Source organism: Phaethon lepturus, unplaced genomic scaffold, assembly GCF_000687285.1.
Source record: "Phaethon lepturus isolate BGI_N335 unplaced genomic scaffold, ASM68728v1 scaffold13193, whole genome shotgun sequence".
Classification (NCBI taxonomy): Eukaryota; Metazoa; Chordata; class Aves; order Phaethontiformes; family Phaethontidae; genus Phaethon; species Phaethon lepturus.
Window position 1 is genome coordinate 1 of NW_010528450.1, and position 10,822 is coordinate 10,822.

The 10,822-nt window shown below is 38.0% G+C and overlaps 1 protein-coding gene across 1 annotated transcript; it reads right to left on the bottom strand.

The window, feature by feature from the left end:
• Positions 1 to 841: 841 nt before the first annotated feature.
• On the bottom strand, positions 842 to 5,924 carry LOC104618159. Its single transcript, XM_010283681.1, has 2 exons — positions 5,648 to 5,924; positions 842 to 1,653 (listed from the first exon to the last, which is right to left on the bottom strand). The coding sequence occupies exons 1-2, from the start codon at positions 5,922 to 5,924 to the stop codon at positions 842 to 844; spliced, it is 1,089 nt and encodes a 362-aa protein (XP_010281983.1).
• Between the last annotated feature and the right edge of the window lie 4,898 nt (positions 5,925 to 10,822).

The window sequence follows — 10,822 nt, forward strand, 5'->3', positions numbered from 1 at the left end:
GCCCCATAGACTTGTGGGTTTCCAGGTGGCACAGCAGGTTGTAAACTGCTTCCTCCTGGATTATGAGGGGGTTATTGTGCTCTCCATCCCTGTCTTTCAGCTCAGGGAGCTGAATACCCTGCAGATACCTGGACTGGCTATTAAAGACTGAGGCAGAGAAGGCATTAAGTACCTCAGCCTTGTCCTCATCCTTGGTGACAATGTTCCCCGCCATATCCAATAAGGGATGGAGATTCTCCTTGGCTCTCTTCTTCCTGTTAATATATTTGTAAAAACATTTTTTGTTGTCCCTTATGACCGTGGCCAGATTGAATCCTAGCTGGCTTTTGTCTTTTTTTTTTTCTCTGCATGACCTAAGAAGATCCTTGTACTCTTCTTGAGTTGCCTGCCCCTTCTTCAAAGATGATAAACTCTCCTTTTTTTCCTGAGTCCCAGCAAAATCTCCCTGTTCCACCAGGCCAGTTGTCTTCCCCGCCAGCTCGTCTTACAGCACATGGGGACTGCCTGCTCCTTTGCCTTTAAGATTTCTTTCTTGAAGAATGTCCAGCCTTCCTGGACCCTTTTGCCGTTCAGGACTGTCTTCCAAGGAACTCTCTCACCAGCTACCTGAACAGGCTGAAGTCTGCCCTCCGGAACTCCATGGTAGTGGTTTTGCTGACACTCCTCCTTACTTCACCAAGAATTGAGAATTCTATCATGTCATCGTCACTAAGCCAGAGACAGCCTCTGACCACCACATCTCCTTCTCTGTTCATAAACAGCAGGTCAAGCAGGGACAGCAGGGTATGTATGCTAAAAAGCAGTATTTATGTACAACTGTTCTTAAAAAAAAAAAATATGCTTACTCTTTCTTCATCCAATGCCTAGATTTTTGTATTTCTTCCGAGTCATTCATAAAAGGATTCACAGCAGTAATATCACACGTTTGTGTTGAATTTGTGAAGGTAATTAGGTCATTCCTACAAATCTCATTATTTGTTGCCATTTTACTGTCTCCTATTTGCTCTCTCAGTCTATGGTCTTCACTTTCTACCCCTTTTGAAGATTCTTTGACTACTGCCTTTTTTTCCTGTTCAAAAAGATTCATGACAGTTCTGTCATAAATGTCGTTCAATGGCCCAGCTAGAATGCCTTCCCCACTGCTTGTAAAAGCATCTTGAAAAGCTGGTTCTGGAGACTTTTCAGAGGTACCTCCATGAGGTTTATCTTTTCCATTGCAATCTTTTTTCTCTGTTACAAAGTTCATTAGTAGTCTGTATTCACCATCTTCCTTTTTTATTGGAGGTTTTCTGCTAAGGTCCTGCTCTTGAGCAGATACATTTTCAGCTAATGATGCAATAATGTCTTTTTCCACAGTTTTAGTTTCACTTGGCTGTATTTGATCAACATTCTGACTTTCCCGCTTGTTCAGGGAAGGAGTTCTTTGGGATTGCTGACTGGGACTAGAAGATACTTGTACATACTCTGTCGCTTCTCCTTCAGAACAACACACATCTGTTTCTCTAGAAGCGTTTTGAGCAGTCTGGATCTGAGAATCATCACCTTGTCTGCAACTAGCGGCATAAAGTTTATCTTCTGCCTCTTGAAGATGTGAGACTGTATTTATCAAATAATCCTTTAGTTTCTGGAGACAATCAGTAATTCCATTGTACTCTGAGGGGAAAAAAATAGGGTAACCAATTGAATTTTGCTATGAAAGCCAGGAAAAATGTGAAAACTCTTATACACATACCTAATGAATTCCACCTAATTCCATAGTGCCATTTAATACATGAAGCACAATGTATTTCCTGGCTTCCATTTAATATTTTTACATTTATTGCTATTCAATTTGAGTGAATTTCTGAAGAACTGAATACAGACAAGTACATTTGTGTACGTGTCCAAATACAACTGTGTATTTGTCGAAATACTACTGTGGCAATTCTAATGAATACCTTGCTAGTGATGAAACACTACCTAAATTTTGATGACAATCAATTTGAAGCATGGAATTGGTAAATTATAGTCAAATCAATTTGGGAAGAGTTTTATAACTAAACATTAATTATATGTATTTTCTAAAATTGAATCCTGCAAGATTCTACACATGGGTCTCTAACAAAGCTGTTATACATGGGCTCAATATTAAACATGCTTAGCAGCTTTGAATTTTTGCTATGGAGAATAGAGGATAACACAAAACCACCAGCACATATACAGTACTAAGTTCAGCAATTTGTGGCATCCAGTTATGGGAATGGTGGAGGTTGCTCTTGTAGAAAACTAAAAACACTGGTTGAAGAAGGATGCACAAAAAGCACACAATTACTATGTGCCATTCCTGTAAGATTCTATCTTTAATGTATTTACTTTATGATCCCTTATTTTACTTATCTTACACTTTTTCTTGGAAATCCTTTCAGATATTTTCTCCAAGGATTTCAGATGTATTATTTCAACTGTCCCCTCACTTTATGCTGTCAATGTCTATAACTGGAACTGTGTCTTCATTAGTTAGGTATATTGCAAACCTCTGTGAAAATTTCTTTCTTATTCCTGTTCGCTGCATGAGATCCTGAAAAGCTCTGTTTTGCAGGTTAATCCAGTGAAAGTCAACACAAATAAGAAAATTGTACAGAATGAAACACAGTACGGTGTCCTCTCCACGTATAATGGACACAGACACACAAGGGAAGTACAATAAAAAGGGCTGATACAAGTCTTAAGGGAAACAACTGGCTTACATACACTTTTTTCAATAACATAATATAAGGTAAATCAATAGCTCAAGGTTTTCAACTTGGAAAATAATTTTATTGAGTAATAATGTCATCACACATCAATATGTGATGTTATATGGTCTAGATAGCCCTTTCACTTTCATCTTTATTTATATCTGATTAATTTAAACCTATAAAGAGTACAGTTTGGAATAGAGTTTTTTCTTGTTGAACTCAGTCTAAAAATTATTATTTTGCAATACTTTCTCTGTTACCAAATGACTTGTTACTGGATTTTTACTGTATTTGGGAAAAAAAGAAAAAGAAAAAGAAAAAGAAAAAGAAAAAGAAAAAGAAAAAGAAAAAGAAAAAGAAAAAGAAAAAGAAAAAGAAAAAGAAAAAGAAAAAGAAAAAGAAAAAGAAAAAGAAAAAGAAAAAGAAAAAGAAAAAGAAAAAGAAAAAGAAAAAGAAAAAGAAAAAGAAAAAGAAAAAGAAAAAACACGTTTTTAGTATTTTTTTTCCACTGGTAGTTCAAAGAAAAAATAAAAAGTTTGTTCTAAATTACTGCTGTTTTTCCAGGGGCACTTTTACAATAGTGAAGAAGAACTTCTAAATAATATAACAGAGCTGAGAAATAAAACAAAAGGATTGGAAATAACATAGCTTGTACTCCTTTGTTTGCATAAGGGGTTGTAAAAGACCGTTTCCTAGTCTCATTTTAAGGCAAAGTTCAAGCTTCAGCAAAACTGCCAGAATTAATCTATTTCCTCCCTGAATTTTGCATTTTGTAAACAAAACAAAAAAACCCAAAACCAAATAGTACAGCTCTTCAGACTTCCCTAAAATCAAATTTGAAGATAACAGGGTCACTCAGAACAACGACATTTTTATACGCTGTGAATGTGTCTTTTCTAATACTGCAGTGGTTAAAGCCAAGAAAAGACACGGCCTTGCAACTTTACACTATCCAGTGTGTTGCCTGAAAAGACACTTTTTGCATTCTGTTACAAGGTTAACCTCGGAACAAGCCTTCTTTTATGCTACTGCTCTGCCACCACTGCTTTTCTAACACTTTGCTGCTCTGCGCTTTTCTGATGTTTGATAACATGGCTTTGGAATACGGTGGCAGTTTATATGCAACTGTCCTCAAACCTTTTTGCTGACTGTTTTATGAGAAAATGTCAGCTGAGGAAAAGTAGCTTTTTAGAAGTAAAATTATATTGCATTCTTAGAAGTCTAAAAAAAAAAAAAAATCATATAGGCCATGAGGCTGACAGGGCAAATTTAGCTTTGATCTTGGAGCCTGGATTTTTTTTTTTTTTCTTGTTTATTTTTACAAAAATGTTCTTTTATTATTGTGGACACTTAATAAACCTGTAGAACAAAGGCTCATAAATGCAGACACAGCTAAAAATTTCTTCCTGGAGTGTCTCTCTCTGTCTATGCATCATGCTGTTAGACCGTTATTAAATGCAGAAATGTTAGTTTTCTTTTCTACTTTCACACACGTTTGCTAAGATATTGTTTCTGAGGAAAGAGAGTTGTTTCATCGTTGCAAAATGATTCAGCTTTTTTTCCAGGAAAAAGAATCTGGATTTGATCCTCACAATAAGTAACACTGTTATTATAAACACACTGTTATTATACATGCAAGAAATTGAATTCCATGTGTTTACCTGTACGCTAACATGGAAGAACACATTCTTATTTTTGTTGTTATTTTTTTAACTATGTTGTTACTTGTAGTGGACTGTAGACTATGTATGTTGCGTTTACTTGGTGAGGCGCTGGCAGCGGGGGCTGCAGGGGTGGTCTCTGTGAGGGGAGGCCGGGGCCGCCCCGTGCTGGACACAGCCGGCTCCAGCTGGCTCCAGCCGGCTCCAGAATGGGCCTATGCAGGACTGATTTGAGCCTGCCAGCGAAATTGGTGCTGCCTCTGTGAAAACATATTTAAGAAAAGGCAAGAACAGCGGACAACAGTGAGGAGTGAAGAAAAAAGTGCGAGAAACAGCCCTGCGAACACCGTGGCTGGAGAATAAGGAGCGGGAGGAGGTGCTCCAGGCCTGGAAAAGAGATTTCCTTGCAGACCATGGGAGACCATGTCCACTCTGCAGCCCATGGAGGACGCCATGCCGGAGCAGGTAGATATTCTCTGAAGGAAGTGCAGCCCATGGAGAGATCAGCTTTTCCTGACACGAACTGTGGGCCTTGGGAAGGACCCATGCTGGAGCAGGGAAAAGCGTGAGGAGGAAGGAGTTGCACAGAGCAACTGTTATAGACTGACTGTCACCCCCATTCCCCACCCCCCTGCGCTTCTCAGGCCGGGGAGGAGGTAGAGGAGTTGGGAATGCAGGAGTGAAGGGGAGTCTGGAAAAAAGGAGGAATGGGAGAAAGGTGTTGTTTTAATTTTTTGCCTTTCTTTCTCACTATTCAAATCGATTTCAATTGGCAATAAATTAAATTTTTTTTTTTCCCTAAGGCGATTCCATTTTACCCATGACAGTAAGTGGTAAGTGATTTCGCTGTCTTTATATTGATCCATGAGCTTTTCCATCTTATTTTCTCCCCCTATCATTTTGAGGAGGGAGAGTAAGTTGCTGGGTGGGCACCTGGTGTCTGGCCAAGATAAACCCACCAAAGTATAATATACATAAAATTTTGAAACAATTCTTTATAGTTAATTTTATTTTTTTCTCCCATAATGACAATTATGAGTCTCATATTGAATCTCATGTAAAAGACTAAAAACCACTGTAATACAACTGTTGAAATATGAATTCATTTGGTCTAATGAATGACCAAGTACTGAAATACTAACAAATGAAAAGTAAGGTCCCCCAGCACCATCACACAGCAGAACTTAACATCCAGTATACTCAGTGGCAGAATTTAGCATCCGGTATACCCAGTCCATTCTCCTTACAGGTAATCCCCTCCATACTTGCCTGGACTTGCAGTCAATTCCTTGTGTTTGTCATGGAGAGCACTCAGCAAGTGGTAAGTGTCTTGAAGACCTTCAGTAACATTCTCCAGCTGCTGGCTGAGAGATCTGCTCAGTTCTTTTGTTAAAGTGATCAGTCTAAACACATACTCTGCGATACCTTCATTATCCAGATCACTTTTCAGAAGCACATCTCTCATTAGCAAGTTCAGGTGCCAGATTTTTTCCAGGAGTTGGCCTGAATTGCCTGCAGGTGTAATCTTAACTTCAGCCGTTTCCATTTTATGTTGAGAATATACTACTACAATTTTTTTTTCTGCTCAAACACTTCCACAAGGTGTTGTCCTTGTTTCAGACTACACTGTTTAGTGTTTGTAACCTAAATAATGTTTAAAAAAGTACTATATGCCACTCACACACTGACAAATCATACTCTAACTCAGAAACTCTGAGTTGATGTTGACTATTAAGAAGTTACTAGGTGACAGGAAGGAGTGGCTCTCCTGTAACTAAGGGCAAGGATTGCCAAGAGATGCCAACATGCACCGTGCACCTTTAAGGGAGGTTGTGTAACTCAGGCAGCAGTGACTTAAATTTCAGGAGCTCTGAGCAATTTCTCACTTCAGTGGCTGTAAATGATCAGTACTTATGAAATCAAGCATAATTGTGAATTCATAATTATATAGTCATCAACGATGAGGAAGTGTTTTCAATTGCAAGCTAACATTAAATGCCATAGGTCACTTGACACCATTTTCTGACAACCATATTTCATTTGTTCTTCAGAGACATCAAATAGGTGGGACAGGTCCAAGCTTCTATGCAATCTGGATGATATATTTGAATTCTATGTAGGTTTCAGCAATACAAGAATCTACAAATCTAATTTTGTGATTGGCAAAAATATTTATTAGCAATAGACATTCAAAGAAACTTGCAATATTTTCTGGAGTGTGTTTATATAACAGGAGAAGAAACGTAAAGAAAAAGCAGTAACAGCTAAAAGTTCAGATAACTAATGACTGAATTTTTTTTTGACACTTTGGAAGTTGAGAAGCAAGCTTAGGAGAAAAACATGAGCTTAGTAAACTTAACTGCGGCATCAAGAACAGGGGGGCTCATGGGGGAAAAAGCACTGTCCTCAAGAGTACTCCCATAAAAGCAGGCAGCACTGCTTTTGTAGGGGCTCACAACCAATGTGCTCCTGCAGGCAACCTGGTGGGAAGCACGAACGGTGCCTGGCAGGGCTCCTGTGCTGTTCATTGTCTTCAGTGGGTGAAAAGTGAGCACTGATACCTCAGCGATAGTATTTGCAATGATTTGCATTTCACCTAGCAAGTTCAGAAAAAGAAGCCTCACCAGGACAGCAATGAAAACAAATGGAGGAACAGCGCTGGCATTCTCTTACTGATGCTGGTTAGCGTCATGCTGTGCTAGGGGAGAACAAGCCTGAAACCCTCATTAGCAGAGTTCAGTACTGGGCTAAATCTGAAGTATCACATACACCAAAGTATTTTATAGTTTAAGAAATGTACAACACAAGTTCTTGGTACAGTGGTTTTCCTACTAAGCATTCCTCTTTACGGACCATTATAAACATATTTAATACAGCTTTAAATAGCAATTAAAATAGGACTGTGATATAAAAGCAGACTGAAAATTGCATCTAAGCATTGCAAGAACTAATAAGGTAATGTCAGCAGAGTGCTTTGAAGATGTAAAGCACTGTATAAATGTTAAAAATAACAATGAAAGATATAAAGTGTCTTTAATCAAACGTATGCACTGAAACTGCAAATTACAAAAGCTGTAATTATTAAATTCAAAAGGAAAGTTCCTTTAGACTCATTGTAATTTGCTTGATCACACTGAAAGAGTACTGCACAGCTAACACAAGAAGATATGTGAATCATTAACCTATTTACCATTTCTGATGGTCCAGCATCTCCACATTTTTCCAAATTGTTCCTAATAAAAAGGGAAGTTTGAAAAGAACATATACTTTCATGTACAGGAAATGAAAAATGTCATCTTCCTACCCCAAATTTTTGGGAGGTGTAAGGAAAAAGAAGAAGATGGACAAAAATGCATTATTATATGTTTGCTTTATAGCGTAGCATAGATCAATTTCATGGTGTGACTCCATATTGTTACACTAGCCACAGCTATCATGGTTTAACCCCAGCCAGCAACTAATTGGCCACAGCTATCATGTTTTACCCCCAGCCAGCAACTAAGCACCACAGTAAGACACTTGCTCAGTCCCCCCCCCGGTGGGATGGAGGAGAGAATCAGAAAAGTGAGAAAACTCATGGGTTGAGATAAAGACAGTTTAATAGGTAAAGCAAAAGCCGTGCATGCAAGGAAAGCAAAACCAGGCATTCATTCACCAGTTCCCATGGGCAGGCAGGTGTTCAGCCATCTCCAGGGAAACCAGTGCTTCATCATGCGTAATGGTTACTTGGGAAGACAAAGGCCGTAACTCTGAACTTTCCCCCATTCCTTCTTCTTCCCCCAGCTTTATATGCTGAAGCATGACGGCATATGGTATGGAATGTCCCTTTGGTCACTTGGGGTCAGCTATCCCAGCCATGTCCCCTCCCAGCTTCTTGTGCACCCCCAGCCTCCTCGCTGGTGGGGTGGGGTGAGAAGCAGAGAAGGCCTTGGCTCTGTGTAAGCACTGCTCAGCAATAACAAAAACATCTCTATTATCAACACTGTTTCCAGCACAAATCCAAACTAGCTGCTGTGAAGAAAATTAACTCTGTCCCAGGCAAAACCAGCTGGATTCATCAGCTCTGGATCTTTTCCAGATCCAGAGTTTTCCAGTTTAGTTTTGGGTTTTTTTGGTCAGAAAATGATGTATCTAAATCCTGCTTCAGTTAATACACGCTGTCTGTATAAATTGTCTATACATATTTGAAAGAAGATGGTTTAGAAAACACAATTGTCTGAAACATATTCAGTTGGAGAAGAACTATTCTGATTTTTTAATGGACAGTTGAAACAATTTCAAGCCTTAGAGATAAAAATTTATATTGGTCTTCTCTGTAAACACGAGTGAAACATGCAAAAAAATAAGCTTTTGTAAAAATATGAAAAACTACATGGTATAAGGGTCTGTAATTATAGACTGGTCTGGATAAAAATTTGTTGTAGAGGCAATTAAGCTAGCTACATTCTTACTGAAACAGTTACTACACAAGCACTACTACTGGGAGACATCTGAATTTTAAACACATGATTATATATCAGATTTCATGACAGAAAATAGCCAGTAATGGCCACTGAAATTACAGATGACTTGCAGGTTTTTACTCTTCAGCAGTAGTAAAGAGAATGTGTATTTAGGTTGTTGGATGATCAACATATGAAGGTCTTTAAATTCAGCTATTCATATAGCAAAAACATAGTTTCAGTTAAACAAAAATAGATCCCACACTCTATTTTAATTTCAGTCCCACTGTTGGACTATGAAAACCTGTTCTTTGTGATATTTTGCTACTAACTCACCAGTTTTTCCTTACTTGAAAAATTATGATAAATTATGTAAGTGGAATTTATTAATCTTTGATGCCAGTTAGTGGATAGTCTTATGATTTAAGGCTTGTGTTTATGTACTATACTGGCAGGTATTGGACAATAAAACTATAAAGTCTTTGGGAACAATCAGACATTTTTTACTTGACACAAGATCTTGCCCAAAGAGATCCAACCGCAGTAGTAGCTTTCAGGGCCCTGCATGCACCCTAGGCTTTCATGGCCCAGACCAGCCTCACCTCATGAGTGCCAGTGATTAGCTGGGCTCTGTCTGAAGCTTTCTGAACACTGCAGATTGTAAAAGTAAATGTTGGTGAAATTAGTAAAATATAACCAGAAAACATGAAGCGTAAAGAAAGCAGAGAACATGACTTATTCAGAAATATTACATAAAAATGAGTGTCTATTCTCTGAAAATATAGGACTCCGTATATTAATGTATAGTATAGAGTACGCTGAAGAAAATAAGATACTGTAATAGATGACATATGTGAAAGAGGAAGTCCTTTCAATGCAGATAAAGAATCTAGTACAAAGGTTATTTAAATAGAATTTATATCATACAGTTAATGCTGGAGTTTTACCATCACTTTAAGCTCGTAATTTTGTGAAGTTAAAGTTGGCCTGGATTAATTATCTGAGATAGTTTACTATGCAGCACACCAGCTGCAAAAAGGAGGTTGAGGCAGAAGGAATAAGCAGACTTGATAGGGACAATATTGCTCCATTCTTCAGCAAAGTCAATTTTAACAGCGAAACTAGAGTTTGATCTTTCAGTTTGTGTTTGATCAAACACACACACAGACACAGAGACGCGCAAAGAAAACCAGGTCTGGGATATTGTATCAGAAGAAACTTCGAGATTTGTCAACTGTGGATGCCCAGCCTCACTAGAAATCCCTGCCTAAAACAGGTCCTTCAACTGAGAAAGAATGAGGCCCATAGGGGTAGGATGAAGACACAAGCTATTGTGTTTACTATGATATATGGACACCAGGTAATTAGTCTTACAAAAACAGACTCACAGGAAAACGGACATGGGTGTCCTGCAATACTATTGTCAAACTAGGGTCCTATGCCTGTACAGATAATATACAGGGAAGAAAATGAAAAAAAGTAAGAGACAATGTGTGAGAAATAAAAGTGCAAGAGCAATTGTAACAGTAGAATTGTTACTAGATTTTATCTTTTCAGGTCTTGGGATTTTTTTATTTATTTATCTTGTGTGAAAGAACTAATAACAAAAGAGCTGTCTACTCATACTTAGTGCTTAGCTCTCCATTGAATTTCACCTTTCTGAAGAGTGATCCTACTCTTCAGCAAAACTAAATCAGAAAAAAAACAAAGTGGAAAATTGGCTCTGTGCTTGATTTTGTTTTTAAAAAAATCCTATTCCCAGGTTACTTTAATTTTTAACTATATTCTCTAAGTATTTGAAGAATGCTTAAAAAAGAGAGTTTTCACATCCATATTAAAGAGTGGCCTTGGATGTAGGAGGAACAAAATACCAAATTTAGAAAAATAGGGATGAAAGTATACATTTAAATTAAGTTACCGTGTACATGTTCTTTTCAGAATACCTTAACACTGTTGCATAGCTGATAACAAAGGAAGTGGACTTTGCTCTTGCTAGGGAAAG

Bases quoted from the DNA above. Each gene is read 5' to 3' on its own strand.
- LOC104618159 (XM_010283681.1), bottom strand. From the start codon at position 5,924: ATGGAAACGGCTGAAGTTAAGATTACACCTGCAGGCAATTCAGGCCAA. The intron at 1,654-5,647 runs GCAAGTATGGAG...TTTTCCCCTCAG, and splicing joins GGAATTGACTGCAAGTCCAG to AGTACAATGGAATTACTGAT.